This window comes from Hydra viridissima, unplaced genomic scaffold (assembly GCF_058129835.1).
Source record: "Hydra viridissima isolate aposymbiotic clone 2 unplaced genomic scaffold, HvirCarnegie_v1 scaffold_8, whole genome shotgun sequence".
NCBI lineage: Eukaryota > Metazoa > Cnidaria > Hydrozoa > Anthoathecata > Hydridae > Hydra > Hydra viridissima.
In genome coordinates this window covers 13,020,001-13,044,170 of record NW_028324307.1, presented here as the reverse complement: position 1 = coordinate 13,044,170, position 24,170 = coordinate 13,020,001, and the positions used below count along the sequence as shown (strand labels likewise).

Here is a 24,170-nt window from a genome sequence, read left to right as displayed (position 1 = left end):
GAAATAAAGTATCAGTGAGATAGAACATCTTTACTACTATGGCTGTAATTAGGGATGGCAAAATCCCAGACATTCTCAATCCTGGGATTTTGGGATTGAAAAATTTATCCCTGGGAAATCGTGGGATTTAATAAAAAACAGAAACAATCATTGGCAGTGAAGCATGTGAGGAACAAAGTACTCATCAAACACTGAAAAATGATTAACTTATTGATAATGTAATTTTATTATCAATGGATTAATCATTTTTCATTTTTTAGTTACTTAACTAAAATAGTTCATTTACTGATGAACCTAACTGATTTAAATTATAAAACGATACATTAAAAGATAACACAGTATGAATAAAAATAATAATTAAGAATAATATGAATATAAATGAGTATACATGAATTTTATTTATTTTTGAAAGTACCACCTTAAAAAACTGAAAGCGTCAATCATTTCTTTGTTTAATTGCATTCCATTTTTTAAGCATGTAAACCCAGCCACTGAGATTGCTCATTCGGACTCCACACTTGTCGCAGATATAGATAGTATATAATCATATGCGTTTTAAAGGTGATTACCTCTTGTGGCACCACTTTCAAGTAAAGAAAGTTCTTTTTGAACTTTAGAAGTTACACTTTCTACCCTTATAGGTTAAATATATTTACTTAAGTTCTAATTTCTTTTTAAAGTTCTAAAGTTCTTAAACTATTTCAACTTACGTTTCTTAATCAGATCTATAATTCTAACTGAATTTGTTACTGTGAAAACGATTGCCACTTTGAATAACTGTAAAAAAGTTTATTTATTTAATAAATCTGACTCATATTGAAAACTTCATTAACTTAAACAGTAGTTGAAGAGTTTTTGAGAATCACATATACATTTCGCCGCATAAAAATTATTGTGTTCTATCTAATTTTTTTTTTTTTGTTCTGAAAACTTAATTTTCAATTTTTCTAAGTTAAAATGTTTTATTGCTGTCATCTTGTATAACCAAAAGAAAAAATCTTCTTTGTTATTTATGTTTCATAATTAAACTGAGAATACTATTTATATAACTTTTAATTTTTTTGTTTTTATTGCTGATTGTTAATTAAAGCTTTGATTAATAAATTCTCATGATATAGAAAAAAAAGCAGATAGAACCCTCAAATTCTCATGTGACAATGTGCAAAGAAAATGAAGCTGAAAAATCAAAATTAGCTGTTTATTCTCTTTGTAATTAAAAAATTACAAAGAGAATAAACAGCTATGTAACAAGTGTTTTACCAAACACTATATTTACTAGACATTTTATGATGTACAAATATGTTGTACATCAAAAAGTGCCTATTAAATATAGTCTTCGTAAGTCAATAGATAAATCCCCATTTATCTTTACTATTTCTATTACATTCCGGAAATTCAGGGAAAAATTTGTGAAAAACCCTCGGGCTAAGAGATCAACAATTTATAAGGGATCCCAGACTTTTGGGATTGTCATCCCGAGCAGAAACTTTGTATTGAAAATATAAAAAATCAGTATATGTATATCTATATATGTATATATAAATATATAAATAAATAAACAAATATATATATATATATATATATATATATATATATATATATATATATATATATATGTATATATATATATATATATATATATATATATATATATATATATATATATATATATATATATATATATATATATATATATATATATATATAACAGGCAACAAAAAAAAGTTCGTGCGGTTTTGCAGATTCATAAGTAAATACACATAAAAACAGTTTTAATAAAGTTTCTTCTGAGAAATAGTCTCCTTCAGCAAGAATAACTTTTTCCCATCGTCAAACAAGCTGGTATATTCCATTTTTACAAAAGTCTTGAGTTTAGTAGCTAAAAAACTGAGTTAACTCATATTCGAGATCTTCTCTATTTTGAAACTGTCGATTCCTCATATGATTTTCCAGGGCCAAAAGCAGGTGATAGTCACTTGGTGCAAGGTCTGGTGAATAGGGAGGGTGAGGTAGAATCTCCCATTGTAAACCTGCTAGAGTTTCCCGCGTGATTTTTGCGGTGTGCGGTCTGGCGTTGTCCTGGTGGAATACAACACCTTTTCTGTTTGCCAAAGCTGCTTGTTTTTGGTGAAGAGCAATCGAAACTCTGTCCAATTGGGCTGAGTATATCTCAGCAGTAATGATTTTTCCACTTGGTAGCAACTCATAGTGAACCATACCTGCTGTAGTCCACCACACACACAGTAAAACCTTTTGTTGGTGAATGCTTGGTTTAGGAGTCATCGATACTGGATCGTTACTGGATAGCCAATGATATGTTCGCTTTTAGTTTCAGTACATAATCCATTTTTCGTCGCACCTCAACATCCGGTCAAAAAATGGCACTAAATTGTGGCGGGAAAGCAATGAAGAACAAATGGTTAAGCGCTGTAGCTTGTTTGTTTCACTCAACTCATAGGGTACCCATTTGCTCAACTTCCAACGTTTTCCAAGTTGGTGCAAATGTAAACGAATAATTTCATCACTCACATTAAATCTTAAGGCAAGGTCCTGACATGTTTGACTGGAGCCCTGCTCGATTGCCAGCTTGACATCCTCGTTGTTTACGATGGACAATCATCCAGATCTTAGTTCATCTTCAAGGTTATCATTTCCAGAAGAAAATTTTTTAAACCACTTTTGACCCGTCTGTTCTGCTATGGTACCTTCCCCAAAAGCAGCGCATATCTTACGACAAGCTTCTACAGCTTTGGTTCCAAGTTTGAACTCATAAAGAAAACAGGCGCGAATTATCGCATCTGACACAGCCATACTCCACTTAAGACTTTTAAATTTAAAACGCACTAATAAAACTTATGAAATACACTGATTGATTCTCCTTAAAACAAGCTTTAACTTATATCAAAATCATCCCCCCACCACAACCAGTTTTCTTAATACATTTCTTAGAAATAGGCAAATAGGATAAACCGCACCAACACTTTTGGTTGCATGATATATTTATATATAAATATAAGAAAGTAAAAAAGGATATTAAATAAGTGAAAAACTACTAAGCCGAATTATAACAAATATTTTACAAATGCATTTTAAATGAGAATAGTGAAAACTTCACTACAAAAACATAAATTCTAAAACATAGAAAAATTAAACGCACAAAAGATGCAAATTAAGAAAAAAAAAAAAAAAAAAATTACAAACCTATTACACAAGAGCATAGACAAAATCACTTGATATGACAAGTAAGAAAAGCACAGAACAAAAAGGAAAATCAAAGTACAAATAAAAGAATAACAACCTGCTGTAGAAACAGTAGAAAAAAATAAACACCTGCTGTAGAAACAGTAGACAAAGAAACAGTGGATGAAGCATCAGTTGACATAACACCACTAGTTGTAGACTCTGTTGATGTAAACTCTGTATATAAACTCTTGGTTGATGTTGAATCTGTTGATGTCACAACTGTTGAAGAAGCCTCAGTTGATATAGATTCAGTTGATGTGGACACTGTTGATGTTGACTCATTTGTTGTAGATTCTGTTGAACCAGCCTCGATTGATGTAGATTCTGTTGATGTAATTTCTTTTGATGTAGGTTCTGCTAATGTTGTCTCAGTTGATGTAGATTCAGTTGATGTAGACTCTGTTGATGTTGACTCAGTTGATTCTGCTGAAATAGCCTCAGTTGATGTAGATTCTGTTGATGTAATTTCTGCTGCTGTAGATTCTGTTGATGTTGATTCAGTTGATGTAGACTCTGTTAAAGTTAACTCAGATGATAAAGATTCTGTCGAAGTAGCCGCAGTTAATGTAGAGTCTGTTGGAGTTGATTCTGTTGATGAAGAGTCAGTTGATGTATATTCTTTTGAAGTGGCCTCAGTTGATGTAGATTCAGCTGATGTAGACTCTATTGATGTTGACTCAGTTGATGTAGAGTCAGTTGGTGTAGATTCAGTTGATGTAGAGTCTGTTGATGTTGACTCAGTAGATGCAGATTCTGTTGATGAAATTTCTGTTGCTGTAGATTCTGTTGATGTTGTCTCAGTTGATGTAGATTCAGTTGATGTAGACTCTGTTGATGTTGACTCAGTTGATTCTTTTGAAGTAGCCTCACTTGATGTAGATTCAGTTGATGTAGACTCTGTTGATGTTGATTCAGTAGATGTAGATTCTGTTGAGGAAATTTCTGTTGCTGTAGATTCTGTTGATGTTGACTCAGTTGATGAAGATTCAGTTGATGAAGACTCTGTTGATGTTGACTCAGTTGATTCTTTTGAAGTAGCCTCAGTTGACGTAGATTCAGATGATGTAGACTCTGTTGATGTTGACTCAGTAGATGTAGATTCAGTTGATGAAATTTCTGTTGCTGTAGACTCTGTTGATGTTGACTCAGTTGATTCTGCTGAAGTAGCCTCAGTTGATGTAGATTCTGTTGATGTAATTTCTGCCGCTGTAGATTCTGTTGATGTTGACTCAGTTGATATAGATTCTGTTGAAGTAGCCTCAGTTGATTTAGATTTAGTTGATGTTGACTCTGTTGATGTTGTCTCAGATGATGCAGATTCGGTTGAAGGAACCTCAGTTAACGTAGATTCAGTTGATGTAGACTCTGTTGAAGCTAACTCAGAGGATGTAGATTCTGTTGAAGAAGCCGCAGTTGATGTAGAGTCTGTTGGTGTAGATTCTTTTGATGTTGACTCAGTTGATATTGATTCTGTTGAAGTTGCCTCAGTTGATCTAGATCCAGTTGATGTCGACTCTTTTGAAGTAGACTCAGTTGATTTAGATTCTGTTGATGTAATTTCTGATGATGTAGATTCTGTTGATGTTGACTCAGCTGATGTAGATTCTGTTGAAATAGCCTCAGTTGATGTAGAGTCTGTTGATGTAGATTCAGTTGATATTGACTCAGTTGATGTAGTCTCTGTTGAAGTTAACTCAGATGATGTAGTTTCCGTCGAAGGAGACGCAGTTGATGTAGAGTCTGTTTGTGTTGATTCTGTTGATGAAGAGTCAGTTGATGTATAATCTTTTGAAGTGGCCTCAGTTGATGTAGATTCAGTTGATGTAGACTCTGTTGATGTTGACTCAGTTGATTCTTTTGAAGTAGCCTCAGTTGATGTAGATTCAGTTGATGTAGACTCTGTTGATGTTGATTCAGTAGATGTAGATTCTGTTGATGAAATTTCTGTTGCTGTAGATTCTGTTGATGTTGACTCTGTTGATGTAGATTCAGTTGATGTAGACTCTGGTGATGTTGACTCAGTTGATTCTTTTGAAGTAGCCTCACTTGATGTAGATTCAGTTGATGTAGAGTCTGTTGATGTTGACTCAGTAGATGTAGATTCTGTTGATGAAATTTCTGTTGCTGTAGATTCTGTTGATGTTGTCTCAGTTGATGTAGATTCAGTTGATGTAGACTCTGTTGATGTTGACTCAGTTGATTCTGCTGAAGCAGCCTCAGTTGATGTTGATTCAGTTAATGAAGACTCTTTCGATGTTGACTCAGTTGATGTAGAGTCTGTTGGTGTAGATTCAGTTGATGTAGACTCTGTTGATGTTGTCTCAGATGATGCAGATTCGGTTGAAGGAACCTCAGTTAACGTAGATTCAGTTGATGTAGACTCTGTTGAAGCTAACTCAGAGGATGTAGATTCTGTTGAAGAAGCCGCAGTTGATGTAGAGTCTGTTGGTGTAGATTCTTTTGATGTTGACTCAGCTGATGTTGATTCTGTTGAAGTTGCCTCAGTTGATCTAGATCCAGTTGATGTCGACTGTTTTGAAGTAGACTCAGTTGATTTAGATTCTGTTGATGTAATTTCTGATGATGTAGATTCTGTTGATGTTGACTCAGCTGATGTAGATTCTGTTGAAATAGCCTCAGTTGATGTAGAGTCTGTTGATGTAGATTCAGTTGATATTGACTCAGTTGATGTAGTCTCTGTTGAAGTTAACTCAGATGATGTAGTTTCCGTCGAAGGAGACGCAGTTGATGTAGAGTCTGTTTGTGTTGATTCTGTTGATGAAGAGTCAGTTGATGTATAATCTTTTGAAGTGGCCTCAGTTGATGTAGATTCAGTTGATGTAGACTCTGTTGATGTTGACTCAGTTGATTCTTTTGAAGTAGCCTCAGTTGATGTAGATTCAGTTGATGTAGACTCTGTTGATGTTGATTCAGTAGATGTAGATTCTGTTGATGAAATTTCTGTTGCTGTAGATTCTGTTGATGTTGACTCTGTTGATGTAGATTCAGTTGATGAAGACTCTGTTGATGTTGACTCAGTTGATTCTTTTGAAGTAGCCTCAGTTGATGTAGATTCAGTTGATGTAGACTCTGTTGATGTTGACTCAGTTGATGTAGATTCTGTTGATGAAATTTCTGTTGCTGTAGATTCTGTTAATGTTGACTCAGTTGATGTAGATTCTGTTGATGTAATTTCTGTTGCTGTAGGTTCTGTTGATTTTGACTCAGTTGATGTAGATTCAGTTGATGTAGACTCTGTTGATGTTGTCTCAGTTGATTCTGCTGAAGCAGCCTCAGTTGATGTAGATTCAGTTAATGAAGACTCTTTTGATGTTGAATCAGTTGATGTAGAGTCTGTTGGTGTAGATTCAGTTGATTTAGACTCTGTTGATGTTGACTCAGTTGATTCTCTTGAAGTAGCCTCAGTTGATGTAGAGTCAGTTGTTGTAGACTCTGTTGATGTTGATTCAGTAGATGTAGATTCTGTTGAGGAAACTTCTGTTGCTGTAGATTCTGTTGATGTTGACTCAGTTGATGAAGATTTAGTTGATGTAGACTCTGTTGATGTTGACTCAGTTGATTCTCTTGAAGTAGCCTCAGTTGATGTAGAGTCAGTTGATGTAGACTCTGTTGATGTTGATTCAGTAGATGTAGATTCTGTTGAGGAAACTTCTGTTGCTGTAGATTCTGTTGATGTTGACTCAGTTGATGTAGATTCAGTTGATGAAGACTCTGTTGATGTTGACTCAGTTGATTCTTTTGAAGTAGCCTCAGTTGATGTAGATTCAATTGATGTAGACTCTGTTGATGTTGACTCAGTAGATGTAGATTCTGATGATGAAATTTCTGTTGCTGTAGATTCTGTTGATGTTGACTCTGTTGATGTAGATTCAGTTGATGTAGACTCTGGTGATGTTGACTCAGTTGATTCTTTTGAAGTAGCCTCACTTGATGTAGATTCAGTTGATGTAGAGTCTGTTGATGTTGACTCAGTAGATGTAGATTCTGTTGATGAAATTTCTGTTGCTGTAGATTCTGTTGATGTTGTCTCAGTTGATGTAGATTCAGTTGATGTAGACTCTGTTGATGTTGACTCAGTTGATTCTGCTGAAGCAGCCTCAGTTGATGTTGATTCAGTTAATGAAGACTCTTTCGATGTTGACTCAGTTGATGTAGAGTCTGTTGGTGTAGATTCAGTTGATGTAGACTCTGTTGATGTTGACTCAGTTGATTCTTTTGAAGTAGCCTCACTTGATGTAGATTCAGTTGATGTAGACTCTGTTGATGTTGATTCAGTAGATGTAGATTCTGTTGAGGAAATTTCTGTTGCTGTAGATTCTGTTGATGTTGACTCAGTTGATGAAGATTCAGTTGATGAAGACTCTGTTGATGTTGACTCAGTTGATTCTTTTGAAGTAGCCTCAGTTGACGTAGATTCAGATGATGTAGACTCTGTTGATGTTGATTCAGTTGATGTAGATTCTGTTGATGAAATTTCTGTTGCTGTAGATTCTGTTAATGTTGACTCAGTTGATGTAGATTCTGTTGATGTAATTTCTGTTGCTGTAGGTTCTGTTGATTTTGACTCAGTTGATGTAGATTCAGTTGATGTAGACTCTGTTGATGTTGTCTCAGTTGATTCTGCTGAAGCAGCCTCAGTTGATGTAGATTCAGTTAATGAAGACTCTTTTGATGTTGAATCAGTTGATGTAGAGTCTGTTGGTGTAGATTCAGTTGATTTAGACTCTGTTGATGTTGACTCAGTTGATTCTCTTGAAGTAGCCTCAGTTGATGTAGAGTCAGTTGTTGTAGACTCTGTTGATGTTGATTCAGTAGATGTAGATTCTGTTGAGGAAACTTCTGTTGCTGTAGATTCTGTTGATGTTGACTCAGTTGATGAAGATTCAGTTGATGTAGACTCTGTTGATGTTGACTCAGTTGATTCTCTTGAAGTAGCCTCAGTTGATGTAGAGTCAGTTGATGTAGACTCTGTTGATGTTGATTCAGTAGATGTAGATTCTGTTGAGGAAACTTCTGTTGCTGTAGATTCTGTTGATGTTGACTCAGTTGATGTAGATTCAGTTGATGAAGACTCTGTTGATGTTGACTCAGTTGATTCTTTTGAAGTAGCCTCAGTTGATGTAGATTCAATTGATGTAGACTCTGTTGATGTTGACTCAGTAGATGTAGATTCTGTTGATGAAATTTCTGTTGCTGTAGATTCTGTTGATGTTGTCTCAGTTGATGTAGATTCAGTTGATGTAGACTCTGTTGATGTTGACTCAGTTGATTCTGCTGAAGCAGCCTCAGTTGATGTTGATTCAGTTAATGAAGACTCTTTCGATGTTGACTCAGTTGATGTAGAGTCTGTTGGTGTAGATTCAGTTGATGTAGACTCTGTTGATGTTGACTCAGTTGATTCTTTTGAAGTAGCCTCACTTGATGTAGATTCAGTTGTTGTAGACTCTGTTGATGTTGATTCAGTAGATGTAGATTCTGTTGAGGAAACTTCTGTTGCTGTAGATTCTGTTGATGTTGACTCAGTTGATGAAGATTCAGTTGATGTAGACTCTGTTGATGTTGACTCAGTTGATTCTCTTGAAGTAGCCTCAGTTGATGTAGAGTCAGTTGATGTAGACTCTGTTGATGTTGATTCAGTAGATGTAGATTCTGTTGAGGAAACTTCTGTTGCTGTAGATTCTGTTGATGTTGACTCAGTTGATGTAGATTCAGTTGATGAAGACTCTGTTGATGTTGACTCAGTTGATTCTTTTGAAGTAGCCTCAGTTGATGTAGATTCAATTGATGTAGACTCTGTTGATGTTGACTCAGTAGATGTAGATTCTGATGATGAAATTTCTGTTGCTGTAGATTCTGTTGATGTTGACTCTGTTGATGTAGATTCAGTTGATGTAGACTCTGGTGATGTTGACTCAGTTGATTCTTTTGAAGTAGCCTCACTTGATGTAGATTCAGTTGATGTAGAGTCTGTTGATGTTGACTCAGTAGATGTAGATTCTGTTGATGAAATTTCTGTTGCTGTAGATTCTGTTGATGTTGTCTCAGTTGATGTAGATTCAGTTGATGTAGACTCTGTTGATGTTGACTCAGTTGATTCTGCTGAAGCAGCCTCAGTTGATGTTGATTCAGTTAATGAAGACTCTTTCGATGTTGACTCAGTTGATGTAGAGTCTGTTGGTGTAGATTCAGTTGATGTAGACTCTGTTGATGTTGACTCAGTTGATTCTTTTGAAGTAGCCTCACTTGATGTAGATTCAGTTGTTGTAGACTCTGTTGATGTTGATTCAGTAGATGTAGATTCTGTTGAGGAAACTTCTGTTGCTGTAGATTCTGTTGATGTTGACTCAGTTGATGAAGATTCAGTTGATGTAGACTCTGTTGATGTTGACTCAGTTGATTCTCTTGAAGTAGCCTCAGTTGATGTAGAGTCAGTTGATGTAGACTCTGTTGATGTTGATTCAGTAGATGTAGATTCTGTTGAGGAAACTTCTGTTGCTGTAGATTCTGTTGATGTTGACTCAGTTGATGTAGATTCAGTTGATGAAGACTCTGTTGATGTTGACTCAGTTGATTCTTTTGAAGTAGCCTCAGTTGATGTAGATTCAATTGATGTAGACTCTGTTGATGTTGACTCAGTAGATGTAGATTCTGATGATGAAATTTCTGTTGCTGTAGATTCTGTTGATGTTGACTCTGTTGATGTAGATTCAGTTGATGTAGACTCTGGTGATGTTGACTCAGTTGATTCTTTTGAAGTAGCCTCACTTGATGTAGATTCAGTTGATGTAGAGTCTGTTGATGTTGACTCAGTAGATGTAGATTCTGTTGATGAAATTTCTGTTGCTGTAGATTCTGTTGATGTTGTCTCAGTTGATGTAGATTCAGTTGATGTAGACTCTGTTGATGTTGACTCAGTTGATTCTGCTGAAGCAGCCTCAGTTGATGTTGATTCAGTTAATGAAGACTCTTTCGATGTTGACTCAGTTGATGTAGAGTCTGTTGGTGTAGATTCAGTTGATGTAGACTCTGTTGATGTTGACTCAGTTGATTCTTTTGAAGTAGCCTCACTTGATGTAGATTCAGTTGATGTAGACTCTGTTGATGTTGATTCAGTAGATGTAGATTCTGTTGAGGAAATTTCTGTTGCTGTAGATTCTGTTGATGTTGACTCAGTTGATGAAGATTCAGTTGATGAAGACTCTGTTGATGTTGACTCAGTTGATTCTTTTGAAGTAGCCTCAGTTGACGTAGATTCAGATGATGTAGACTCTGTTGATGTTGACTCAGTAGATGTAGATTCAGTTGATGAAATTTCTGTTGCTGTAGACTCTGTTGATGTTGACTCAGTTGATTCTGCTGAAGTAGCCTCAGTTGATGTAGATTCTGTTGATGTAATTTCTGCCGCTGTAGATTCTGTTGATGTTGACTCAGTTGATATAGATTCTGTTGAAGTAGCCTCAGTTGATTTAGATTTAGTTGATGTTGACTCTGTTGATGTTGTCTCAGATGATGCAGATTCGGTTGAAGGAACCTCAGTTAACGTAGATTCAGTTGATGTAGACTCTGTTGAAGCTAACTCAGAGGATGTAGATTCTGTTGAAGAAGCCGCAGTTGATGTAGAGTCTGTTGGTGTAGATTCTTTTGATGTTGACTCAGTTGATGTTGATTCTGTTGAAGTTGCCTCAGTTGATCTAGATCCAGTTGCTGTCGACTCTTTTGAAGTAGACTCAGTTGATTTAGATTCTGTTGATGTAATTTCTGATGATGTAGATTCTGTTGATGTTGACTCAGCTGATGTAGATTCTGTTGAAATAGCCTCAGTTGATGTAGAGTCTGTTGATGTAGATTCAGTTGATATTGACTCAGTTGATGTAGTCTCTGTTGAAGTTAACTCAGATGATGTAGTTTCCGTCGAAGGAGACGCAGTTGATGTAGAGTCTGTTTGTGTTGATTCTGTTGATGAAGAGTCAGTTGATGTATAATCTTTTGAAGTGGCCTCAGTTGATGTAGATTCAGTTGATGTAGACTCTGTTGATGTTGACTCAGTTGATTCTTTTGAAGTAGCCTCAGTTGATGTAGATTCAGTTGATGTAGACTCTGTTGATGTTGATTCAGTAGATGTAGATTCTGTTGATGAAATTTCTGTTGCTGTAGATTCTGTTGATGTTGACTCTGTTGATGTAGATTCAGTTGATGTAGACTCTGGTGATGTTGACTCAGTTGATTCTTTTGAAGTAGCCTCACTTGATGTAGATTCAGTTGATGTAGAGTCTGTTGATGTTGACTCAGTAGATGTAGATTCTGTTGATGAAATTTCTGTTGCTGTAGATTCTGTTGATGTTGTCTCAGTTGATGTAGATTCAGTTGATGTAGACTCTGTTGATGTTGACTCAGTTGATTCTGCTGAAGCAGCCTCAGTTGATGTTGATTCAGTTAATGAAGACTCTTTCGATGTTGACTCAGTTGATGTAGAGTCTGTTGGTGTAGATTCAGTTGATGTAGACTCTGTTGATGTTGTCTCAGATGATGCAGATTCGGTTGAAGGAACCTCAGTTAACGTAGATTCAGTTGATGTAGACTCTGTTGAAGCTAACTCAGAGGATGTAGATTCTGTTGAAGAAGCCGCAGTTGATATAGAGTCTGTTGGTGTAGATTCTTTTGATGTTGACTCAGCTGATGTTGATTCTGTTGAAGTTGCCTCAGTTGATCTAGATCCAGTTGATGTCGACTGTTTTGAAGTAGACTCAGTTGATTTAGATTCTGTTGATGTAATTTCTGATGATGTAGATTCTGTTGATGTTGACTCAGCTGATGTAGATTCTGTTGAAATAGCCTCAGTTGATGTAGAGTCTGTTGATGTAGATTCAGTTGATATTGACTCAGTTGATGTAGTCTCTGTTGAAGTTAACTCAGATGATGTAGTTTCCGTCGAAGGAGACGCAGTTGATGTAGAGTCTGTTTGTGTTGATTCTGTTGATGAAGAGTCAGTTGATGTATAATCTTTTGAAGTGGCCTCAGTTGATGTAGATTCAGTTGATGTAGACTCTGTTGATGTTGACTCAGTTGATTCTTTTGAAGTAGCCTCAGTTGATGTAGATTCAGTTGATGTAGACTCTGTTGATGTTGATTCAGTAGATGTAGATTCTGTTGATGAAATTTCTGTTGCTGTAGATTCTGTTGATGTTGACTCTGTTGATGTAGATTCAGTTGATGAAGATTCTGTTGATGTTGACTCAGTTGATTCTTTTGAAGTAGCCTCAGTTGATGTAGATTCAGTTGATGTAGACTCTGTTGATGTTGACTCAGTTGATGTAGATTCTGTTGATGAAATTTCTGTTGCTGTAGATTCTGTTAATGTTGACTCAGTTGATGTAGATTCTGTTGATGTAATTTCTGTTGCTGTAGGTTCTGTTGATTTTGACTCAGTTGATGTAGATTCAGTTGATGTAGACTCTGTTGATGTTGTCTCAGTTGATTCTGCTGAAGCAGCCTCAGTTGATGTAGATTCAGTTAATGAAGACTCTTTTGATGTTGAATCAGTTGATGTAGAGTCTGTTGGTGTAGATTCAGTTGATTTAGACTCTGTTGATGTTGACTCAGTTGATTCTCTTGAAGTAGCCTCAGTTGATGTAGAGTCAGTTGTTGTAGACTCTGTTGATGTTGATTCAGTAGATGTAGATTCTGTTGAGGAAACTTCTGTTGCTGTAGATTCTGTTGATGTTGACTCAGTTGATGAAGATTCAGTTGATGTAGACTCTGTTGATGTTGACTCAGTTGATTCTCTTGAAGTAGCCTCAGTTGATGTAGAGTCAGTTGATGTAGACTCTGTTGATGTTGATTCAGTAGATGTAGATTCTGTTGAGGAAACTTCTGTTGCTGTAGATTCTGTTGATGTTGACTCAGTTGATGTAGATTCAGTTGATGAAGACTCTGTTGATGTTGACTCAGTTGATTCTTTTGAAGTAGCCTCAGTTGATGTAGATTCAATTGATGTAGACTCTGTTGATGTTGACTCAGTAGATGTAGATTCTGATGATGAAATTTCTGTTGCTGTAGATTCTGTTGATGTTGACTCTGTTGATGTAGATTCAGTTGATGTAGACTCTGGTGATGTTGACTCAGTTGATTCTTTTGAAGTAGCCTCACTTGATGTAGATTCAGTTGATGTAGAGTCTGTTGATGTTGACTCAGTAGATGTAGATTCTGTTGATGAAATTTCTGTTGCTGTAGATTCTGTTGAAGTTGTCTCAGTTGATGTAGATTCAGTTGATGTAGACTCTGTTGATGTTGACTCAGTTGATTCTGCTGAAGCAGCCTCAGTTGATGTTGATTCAGTTAATGAAGACTCTTTCGATGTTGACTCAGTTGATGTAGAGTCTGTTGGTGTAGATTCAGTTGATGTAGACTCTGTTGATGTTGACTCAGTTGATTCTTTTGAAGTAGCCTCACTTGATGTAGATTCAGTTGATGTAGACTCTGTTGATGTTGATTCAGTAGATGTAGATTCTGTTGAGGAAATTTCTGTTGCTGTAGATTCTGTTGATGTTGACTCAGTTGATGAAGATTCAGTTGATGAAGACTCTGTTGATGTTGACTCAGTTGATTCTTTTGAAGTAGCCTCAGTTGACGTAGATTCAGATGATGTAGACTCTGTTGATGTTGACTCAGTTGATGTAGATTCTGTTGATGAAATTTCTGTTGCTGTAGATTCTGTTAATGTTGACTCAGTTGATGTAGATTCTGTTGATGTAATTTCTGTTGCTGTAGGTTCTGTTGATTTTGACTCAGTTGATGTAGATTCAGTTGATGTAGACTCTGTTGATGTTGTCTCAGTTGATTCTGCTGAAGCAGCCTCAGTTGATGTAGATTCAGTTAATGAAGACTCTTTTGATGTTGAATCAGTTGATGTAGAGTCTGTTGGTGTAGATTCAGTTGATTTAGACTCTGTTGATGTTGACTCAGTTGATTCTCTTGAAGTAGCCTCAGTTGATGTAGAGTCAGTTGTTGTAGACTCTGTTGATGTTGATTCAGTAGATGTAGATTCTGTTGAGGAAACTTCTGTTGCTGTAGATTCTGTTGATGTTGACTCAGTTGATGAAGATTCAGTTGATGTAGACTCTGTTGATGTTGACTCAGTTGATTCTTTTGAAGTAACCTCACTTGATGTAGATTCAGTTGATGTAGACTCTGTTGATGTTGATTCAGTAGATGTAGATTCTGTTGAGGAAATTTCTGTTGCTGTAGATTCTGTTGATGTTGACTCAGTTGATGAAGATTCAGTTGATGAAGACTCTGTTGATGTTGACTCAGTTGATTCTTTTGAAGTAGCCTCAGTTGACGTAGATTCAGATGATGTAGACTCTGTTGATGTTGACTCAGTAGATGTAGATTCAGTTGATGAAATTTCTGTTGCTGTAAACTCTGTTGATGTTGACTCAGTTGATTCTGCTGAAGTAGCCTCAGTTGATGTAGATTCTGTTGATGTAATTTCTGCCGCTGTAGATTCTGTTGATGTTGACTCAGTTGATATAGATTCTGTTGAAGTAGCCTCAGTTGATTTAGATTTAGTTGATGTTGACTCTGTTGATGTTGTCTCAGATGATGCAGATTCAGTTGAAGGAACCTCAGTTAACGTAGATTCAGTTGATGTAGACTCTGTTGAAGCTAACTCAGAGGATGTAGATTCTGTTGAAGAAGCCGCAGTTGATGTAGAGTCTGTTGGTGTAGATTCTTTTGATGTTGACTCAGTTGATGTTGATTCTGTTGAAGTTGCCTCAGTTGATCTAGATCCAGTTGATGTCGACTCTTTTGAAGTAGACTCAGTTGATTTAGATTCTGTTGATGTAATTTCTGATGATGTAGATTCTGTTGATGTTGACTCAGCTGATGTAGATTCTGTTGAAATAGCCTCAGTTGATGTAGAGTCTGTTGATGTAGATTCAGTTGATATTGACTCAGTTGATGTAGTCTCTGTTGAAGTTAACTCAGATGATGTAGTTTCCGTCGAAGGAGACGCAGTTGATGTAGAGTCTGTTTGTGTTGATTCTGTTGATGAAGAGTCAGTTGATGTATAATCTTTTGAAGTGGCCTCAGTTGATGTAGATTCAGTTGATGTAGACTCTGTTGATGTTGACTCAGTTGATTCTTTTGAAGTAGCCTCAGTTGATGTAGATTCAGTTGATGTAGACTCTGTTGATGTTGATTCAGTAGATGTAGATTCTGTTGATGAAATTTCTGTTGCTGTAGATTCTGTTGATGTTGACTCTGTTGATGTAGATTCAGTTGATGTAGACTCTGTTGATGTTGACTCAGTTGATTCTCTTGAAGTAGCCTCAGTTGATGTAGAGTCAGTTGATGTAGACTCTGTTGATGTTGATTCAGTAGATGTAGATTCTGTTGAGGAAACTTCTGTTGCTGTAGATTCTGTTGATGTTGACTCAGTTGATGTAGATTCAGTTGATGAAGACTCTGTTGATGTTGACTCAGTTGATTCTTTTGAAGTAGCCTCAGTTGATGTAGATTCAATTGATGTAGACTCTGTTGATGTTGACTCAGTAGATGTAGATTCTGATGATGAAATTTCTGTTGCTGTAGATTCTGTTGATGTTGACTCTGTTGATGTAGATTCAGTTGATGTAGACTCTGGTGATGTTGACTCAGTTGATTCTTTTGAAGTAGCCTCACTTGATGTAGATTCAGTTGATGTAGAGTCTGTTGATGTTGACTCAGTAGATGTAGATTCTGTTGATGAAATTTCTGTTGCTGTAGATTCTGTTGATGTTGTCTCAGTTGATGTAGATTCAGTTGATGTAGACTCTGTTGATGTTGACTCAGTTGATTCTGCTGAAGCAGCCTCAGTTGATGTTGATTCAGTTAATGAAGACTCTTTCGATGTTGACTCAGTTGATGTAGAGTCTGTTCGTGTAGATTCAGTTGATGTAGACTCTGTTGATGTTGACTCAGTTGATTCTTTTGAAGTAGCCTCACTTGATGTAGATTCAGTTGATGTAGACTCTGTTGATGTTGATTCAGTAGATGTAGATTCTGTTGAGGAAATTTCTGTTGCTGTAGATTCTGTTGATGTTGACTCAGTTGATGAAGATTCAGTTGATGAAGACTCTGTTGATGTTGACTCAGTTGACTCTTTTGAAGTAGCCTCAGTTGACGTAGATTCAGATGATGTAGACTCTGTTGATGTTGACTCAGTAGATGTAGATTCAGTTGATGAAATTTCTGTTGCTGTAGACTCTGTTGATGTTGACTCAGTTGATTCTGCTGAAGTAGCCTCAGTTGATGTAGATTCTGTTGATGTAATTTCTGCCGCTGTAGATTCTGTTGATGTTGACTCAGTTGATATAGATTCTGTTGAAGTAGCCTCAGTTGATTTAGATTTAGTTGATGTTGACTCTGTTGATGTTGTCTCAGATGATGCAGATTCGGTTGAAGGAACCTCAGTTAACGTAGATTCAGTTGATGTAGACTCTGTTGAAGCTAACTCAGAGGATGTAGATTCTGTTGAAGAAGCCGCAGTTGATGTAGAGTCTGTTGGTGTAGATTCTTTTGATGTTGACTCAGTTGATGTTGATTCTGTTGAAGTTGCCTCAGTTGATCTAGATCCAGTTGATGTCGACTCTTTTGAAGTAGACTCAGTTGATTTAGATTCTGTTGATGTAATTTCTGATGATGTAGATTCTGTTGATGTTGACTCAGCTGATGTAGATTCTGTTGAAATAGCCTCAGTTGATGTAGAGTCTGTTGATGTAGATTCAGTTGATATTGACTCAGTTGATGTAGTCTCTGTTGAAGTTAACTCAGATGATGTAGTTTCCGTCGAAGGAGACGCAGTTGATGTAGAGTCTGTTTGTGTTGATTCTGTTGATGAAGAGTCAGTTGATGTATAATCTTTTGAAGTGGCCTCAGTTGATGTAGATTCAGTTGATGTAGACTCTGTTGATGTTGACTCAGTTGATTCTTTTGAAGTAGCCTCAGTTGATGTAGATTCAGTTGATGTAGACTCTGTTGATGTTGATTCAGTAGATGTAGATTCTGTTGATGAAATTTCTGTTGCTGTAGATTCTGTTGATGTTGACTCTGTTGATGTAGATTCAGTTGATGAAGACTCTGTTGATGTTGACTCAGTTGATTCTTTTGAAGTAGCCTCAGTTGATGTAGATTCAGTTGATGTAGACTCTGTTGATGTTGACTCAGTTGATGTAGATTCTGTTGATGAAATTTCTGTTGCTGTAGATTCTGTTAATGTTGACTCAGTTGATGTAGATTCTGTTGATGTAATTTCTGTTGCTGTAGGTTCTGTTGATTTTGACTCAGTTGATGTAGATTCAGTTGATGTAGACTCTGTTGATGTTGTCTCATTTGATTCTGCTGAAGCAGCCTCAGTTGATGTAGATTCAGTTAATGAAGACTCTTTTGATGTTGAATCAGTTGATGTAGAGTCTGTTGGTGTAGATTCAGTTGATTTAGACTCTGTTGATGTTGACTCAGTTGATTCTCTTGAAGTAGCCTCAGTTGATGTAGAGTCAGTTGATGTAGACTCTGTTGATGTTGATTCAGTAGATGTAGATTCTGTTGAGGAAACTTCTGTTGCTGTAGATTCTGTTGATGTTGACTCAGTTGATGAAGATTCAGTTGATGTAGACTCTGTTGATGTTGACTCAGTTGATTCTCTTGAAGTAGCCTCAGTTGATGTAGAGTCAGTTGATGTAGACTCTGTTGATGTTGATTCAGTAGATGTAGATTCTGTTGAGGAAACTTCTGTTGCTGTAGATTCTGTTGATGTTGACTCAGTTGATGAAGATTCAGTTGATGAAGACTCTGTTGATGTTGACTCAGTTGATTCTTTTGAAGTAGCCTCAGTTGATGTAGATTCAATTGATGTAGACTCTGTTGATGTTGACTCAGTAGATGTAGATTCTGATGATGAAATTTCTGTTGCTGTAGATTCTGTTGATGTTGACTCTGTTGATGTAGATTCAGTTGATGTAGACTCTGGTGATGTTGACTCAGTTGATTCTTTTGAAGTAGCCTCACTTGATGTAGATTCAGTTGATGTAGAGTCTGTTGATGTTGACTCAGTAGATGTAGATTCTGTTGATGAAAGTTCTGTTGCTGTAGATTCTGTTGATGTTGTCTCAGTTGATGTAGATTTAGTTGATGTAGACTCTGTTGATGTTGACTCAGTTGATTCTGCTGAAGCAGCCTCAGTTGATGTTGATTCAGTTAATGAAGACTCTTTCGATGTTGACTCAGTTGATGTAGAGTCTGTTGGTGTAGATTCAGTTGATGTAGACTCTGTTGATGTTGACTCAGTTGATTCTTTTGAAGTAGCCTCACTTGATGTAGATTCAGTTGATGTAGACTCTGTTGATGTTGATTCAGTAGATGTAGATTCTGTTGAGGAAATTTCTGTTGCTGTAGATTCTGTTGATGTTGACTCAGTTGATGAAGATTCAGTTGATGAAGACTCTGTTGATGTTGACTCAGTTGATTCTTTTGAAGTAGCCTCAGTTGACGTAGACTCAGATGATGTAGACTCTGTTGATGTTGACTCAGTAGATGTAGATTCAGTTGATGAAATTTCTGTTGCTGTAGACTCTGTTGATGTTGACTCAGTTGATTCTGCTGAAGTAGCCTCAGTTGATGTAGATTCTGTTGATGTAATTTCTGCCGCTGTAGATTCTGTTGATGTTGACTCAGTTGATATAGATTCTGTTGAAGTAGCCTCAGTTGATTTAGATTTAGTTGATGTTGACTCTGTTGATGTTGTCTCAGATGATGCAGATTCGGTTGAAGGAACCTCAGTTAACGTAGATTCAGTTGATGTAGACTCTGTTGAAGCTAACTCAGAGGATGTAGATTCTGTTGAAGAAGCCGCAGTTGATGTAGAGTCTGTTGGTGTAGATTCTTTTGATGTTGACTCAGTTGATGTTGATTCTGTTGAAGTTGCCTCAGTTGATCTAGATCCAGTTGATGTCGACTCTTTTGAAGTAGACTCAGTTGATTTAGATTCTGTTGATGTAATTTCTGATGATGTAGATTCTGTTGATGTTGACTCAGCTGATGTAGATTCTGTTGAAATAGCCTCAGTTGATGTAGAGTCTGTTGATGTAGATTCAGTTGATATTGACTCAGTTGATGTAGTCTCTGTTGAAGTTAACTCAGATGATGTAGTTTCCGTCGAAGGAGACGCAGTTGATGTAGAGTCTGTTTGTGTTGATTCTGTTGATGAAGAGTCAGTTGATGTATAATCTTTTGAAGTGGCCTCAGTTGATGTAGATTCAGTTGATGTAGACTCTGTTGATGTTGACTCAGTTGATTCTTTTGAAGTAGCCTCAGTTGATGTAGATTCAGTTGATGTAGACTCTGTTGATGTTGATTCAGTAGATGTAGATTCTGTTGATGAAATTTCTGTTGCTGTAGATTCTGTTGATGTTGACTCTGTTGATGTAGATTCAGTTGATGAAGACTCTGTTGATGTTGACTCAGTTGATTCTTTTGAAGTAGCCTCAGTTGATGTAGATTCAGTTGATGTAGACTCTGTTGATGTTGACTCAGTTGATGTAGATTCTGTTGATGAAATTTCTGTTGCTGTAGATTCTGTTAATGTTGACTCAGTTGATGTAGATTCTGTTGATGTAATTTCTGTTGCTGTAGGTTCTGTTGATTTTGACTCAGTTGATGTAGATTCAGTTGATGTAGACTCTGTTGATGTTGTCTCATTTGATTCTGCTGAAGCAGCCTCAGTTGATGTAGATTCAGTTAATGAAGACTCTTTTGATGTTGAATCAGTTGATGTAGAGTCTGTTGGTGTAGATTCAGTTGATTTAGACTCTGTTGATGTTGACTCAGTTGATTCTCTTGAAGTAGCCTCAGTTGATGTAGAGTCAGTTGATGTAGACTCTGTTGATGTTGATTCAGTAGATGTAGATTCTGTTGAGGAAACTTCTGTTGCTGTAGATTCTGTTGATGTTGACTCAGTTGATGAAGATTCAGTTGATGTAGACTCTGTTGATGTTGACTCAGTTGATTCTCTTGCAGTAGCCTCAGTTGATGTAGAGTCAGTTGATGTAGACTCTGTTGATGTTGATTCAGTAGATGTAGATTCTGTTGAGGAAACTTCTGTTGCTGTAGATTCTGTTGATGTTGACTCAGTTGATGTAGATTCAGTTGATGAAGACTCTGTTGATGTTGACTCAGTTGATTCTTTTGAAGTAGCCTCAGTTGATGTAGATTCAATTGATGTAGACTCTGTTGATGTTGACTCAGTAGATGTAGATTCTGATGATGAAATTTCTGTTGCTGTAGATTCTGTTGATGTTGACTCTGTTGATGTAGATTCAGTTGATGTAGACTCTGGTGATGTTGACTCAGTTGATTCTTTTGAAGTAGCCTCACTTGATGTAGATTCAGTTGATGTAGAGTCTGTTGATGTTGACTCAGTAGATGTAGATTCTGTTGATGAAAGTTCTGTTGCTGTAGATTCTGTTGATGTTGTCTCAGTTGATGTAGATTCAGTTGATGTAGACTCTGTTGATGTTGACTCAGTTGATTCTGCTGAAGCAGCCTCAGTTGATGTTGATTCAGTTAATGAAGACTCTTTCGATGTTGACTCAGTTGATGTAGAGTCTGTTGGTGTAGATTCAGTTGATGTAGACTCTGTTGATGTTGACTCAGTTGATTCTTTTGAAGTAGCCTCACTTGATGTAGATTCAGTTGATGTAGACTCTGTTGATGTTGATTCAGTAGATGTAGATTCTGTTGAGGAAATTTCTGTTGCTGTAGATTCTGTTGATGTTGACTCAGTTGATGAAGATTCAGTTGATGAAGACTCTGTTGATGTTGACTCAGTTGATTCTTTTGAAGTAGCCTCAGTTGACGTAGATTCAGATGATGTAGACTCTGTTGATGTTGACTCAGTAGATGTAGATTCAGTTGATGAAACTTCTGTTGCTGTAGACTCTGTTGATGTTGACTCAGTTGATTCTGCTGAAGTAGCCTCAGTTGATGTAGATTCTGTTGATGTAATTTCTGCCGCTGTAGATTCTGTTGATGTTGACTCAGTTGATATAGATTCTGTTGAAGTAGCCTCAGTTGATTTAGATTTAGTTGATGTTGACTCTGTTGATGTTGTCTCAGATGATGCAGATTCGGTTGAAGGAACCTCAGTTAACGTAGATTCAGTTGATGTAGACTCTGTTGAAGCTAACTCAGAGGATGTAGATTCTGTTGAAGAAGCCGCAGTTGATGTAGAGTCTGTTGGTGTAGATTCTTTTGATGTTGACTCAGTTGATGTTGATTCTGTTGAAGTTGCCTCAGTTGATCTAGATCCAGTTGCTGTCGACTCTTTTGAAGTAGACTCAGTTGATTTAGATTCTGTTGATGTAATTTCTGATGATGTAGATTCTGTTGATGTTGACTCAGCTGATGTAGATTCTGTTGAAATAGCCTCAGTTGATGTAGAGTCTGTTGATGTAGATTCAGTTGATATTGACTCAGTTGATGTAGTCTCTGTTGAAGTTAACTCAGATGATGTAGTTTCCGTCGAAGGAGACGCAGTTGATGTAGAGTCTGTTTGTGTTGATTCTGTTGATGAAGAGTCAGTTGATGTATAATCTTTTGAAGTGGCCTCAGTTGATGTAGATTCAGTTGATGTAGACTCTGTTGATGTTGACTCAGTTGATTCTTTTGAAGTAGCCTCAGTTGATGTAGATTCAGTTGATGTAGACTCTGTTGATGTTGATTCAGTAGATGTAGATTCTGTTGATGAAATTTCTGTTGCTGTAGATTCTGTTGATGTTGACTCTGTTGATGTAGATTCAGTTGATGTAGACTCTGGTGATGTTGACTCAGTTGATTCTTTTGAAGTAGCCTCACTTGATGTAGATTCAGTTGATGTAGAGTCTGTTGATGTTGACTCAGTAGATGTAGATTCTGTTGATGAAATTTCTGTTGCTCTAGATTCTGTTGATGTTGTCTCAGTTGATGTAGATTCAGTTGATGTAGACTCTGTTGATGTTGACTCAGTTGATTCTGCTGAAGCAGCCTCAGTTGATGTTGATTCAGTTAATGAAGACTCTTTCGATGTTGACTCAGTTGATGTAGAGTCTGTTGGTGTAGATTCAGTTGATGTAGACTCTGTTGATGTTGACTCAGTTGATTCTTTTGAAGTAGCCTCACTTGATGTAGATTCAGTTGATGTAGACTCTGTTGATGTTGATTCAGTAGATGTAGATTCTGTTGAGGAAATTTCTGTTGCTGTAGATTCTGTTGATGTTGACTCAGTTGATGAAGATTCAGTTGATGAAGACTCTGTTGATGTTGACTCAGTTGATTCTTTTGAAGTAGCCTCAGTTGACGTAGATTCAGATGATGTAGACTCTGTTGATGTTGACTCAGTAGATGTAGATTCAGTTGATGAAATTTCTGTTGCTGTAGACTCTGTTGATGTTGACTCAGTTGATTCTGCTGAAGTAGCCTCAGTTGATGTAGATTCTGTTGATGTAATTTCTGCCGCTGTAGATTCTGTTGATGTTGACTCAGTTGATATAGATTCTGTTGAAGTAGCCTCAGTTGATTTAGATTTAGTTGATGTTGACTCTGTTGATGTTGTCTCAGATGATGCAGATTCGGTTGAAGGAACCTCAGTTAACGTAGATTCAGTTGATGTAGACTCTGTTGAAGCTAACTCAGAGGATGTAGATTCTGTTGAAGAAGCCGCAGTTGATGTAGAGTCTGTTGGTGTAGATTCTTTTGATGTTGACTCAGTTGATGTTGATTCTGTTGAAGTTGCCTCAGTTGATCTAGATCCAGTTGATGTCGACTGTTTTGAAGTAGACTCAGTTGATTTAGATTCTGTTGATGTAATTTCTGATGATGTAGATTCTGTTGATGTTGACTCAGCTGATGTAGATTCTGTTGAAATAGCCTCAGTTGATGTAGAGTCTGTTGATGTAGATTCAGTTGATATTGACTCAGTTGATGTAGTCTCTGTTGAAGTTAACTCAGATGATGTAGTTTCCGTCGAAGGAGACGCAGTTGATGTAGAGTCTGTTTGTGTTGATTCTGTTGATGAAGAGTCAGTTGATGTATAATCTTTTGAAGTGGCCTCAGTTGATGTAGATTCAGTTGATGTAGACTCTGTTGATGTTGACTCAGTTGATTCTTTTGAAGTAGCCTCAGTTGATGTAGATTCAGTTGATGTAGACTCTGTTGATGTTGATTCAGTAGATGTAGATTCTGTTGATGAAATTTCTGTTGCTGTAGATTCTGTTGATGTTGACTCTGTTGATGTAGATTCAGTTGATGAAGACTCTGTTGATGTTGACTCAGTTGATTCTTTTGAAGTAGCCTCAGTTGATGTAGATTCAGTTGATGTAGACTCTGTTGATGTTGACTCAGTTGATGTAGATTCTGTTGATGAAATTTCTGTTGCTGTAGATTCTGTTAATGTTGACTCAGTTGATGTAGATTCTGTTGATGTAATTTCTGTTGCTGTAGGTTCTGTTGATTTTGACTCAGTTGATGTAGATTCAGTTGATGTAGACTCTGTTGATGTTGTCTCAGTTGATTCTGCTGAAGCAGCCTCAGTTGAAGTAGATTCAGTTAATGAAGACTCTTTTGATGTTGAGTCAGTTGATGTAGAGTCTGTTGGTGTAGATTCAGTTGATTTAGACTCTGTTGATGTTGACTCAGTTGATTCTCTTGAAGTAGCCTCAGTTGATGTAGAGTCAAATGATGTAGACTCTGTTGATGTTGATTCAGTAGATGTAGATTCTGTTGAGGAAACTTCTGTTGCTGTAGATTCTGTTGATGTTGACTCAGTTGATGAAGATTCAGTTGATGTAGACTCTGTTGATGTTGACTCAGTTGATTCTTTTGAAGTAGCCTCA

At 36.7% G+C, this 24,170-nt stretch overlaps 1 protein-coding gene across 1 annotated transcript in view; it reads right to left on the bottom strand.

Annotated features, from left to right (window-relative positions):
- LOC145186423 (uncharacterized) overlaps window positions 1–24,170 on the bottom strand; it is a 260,292-nt gene that overhangs the window by 215,883 nt on the left and 20,239 nt on the right. Inside the window, 1 exon segment of the mRNA XM_090094650.1 lies at window positions 3,331–24,170. This exon segment is cut by the window's right edge and continues 973 nt beyond it. Coding sequence (XP_089950776.1) covers window positions 3,331–24,170 — 20,840 coding nt within the window.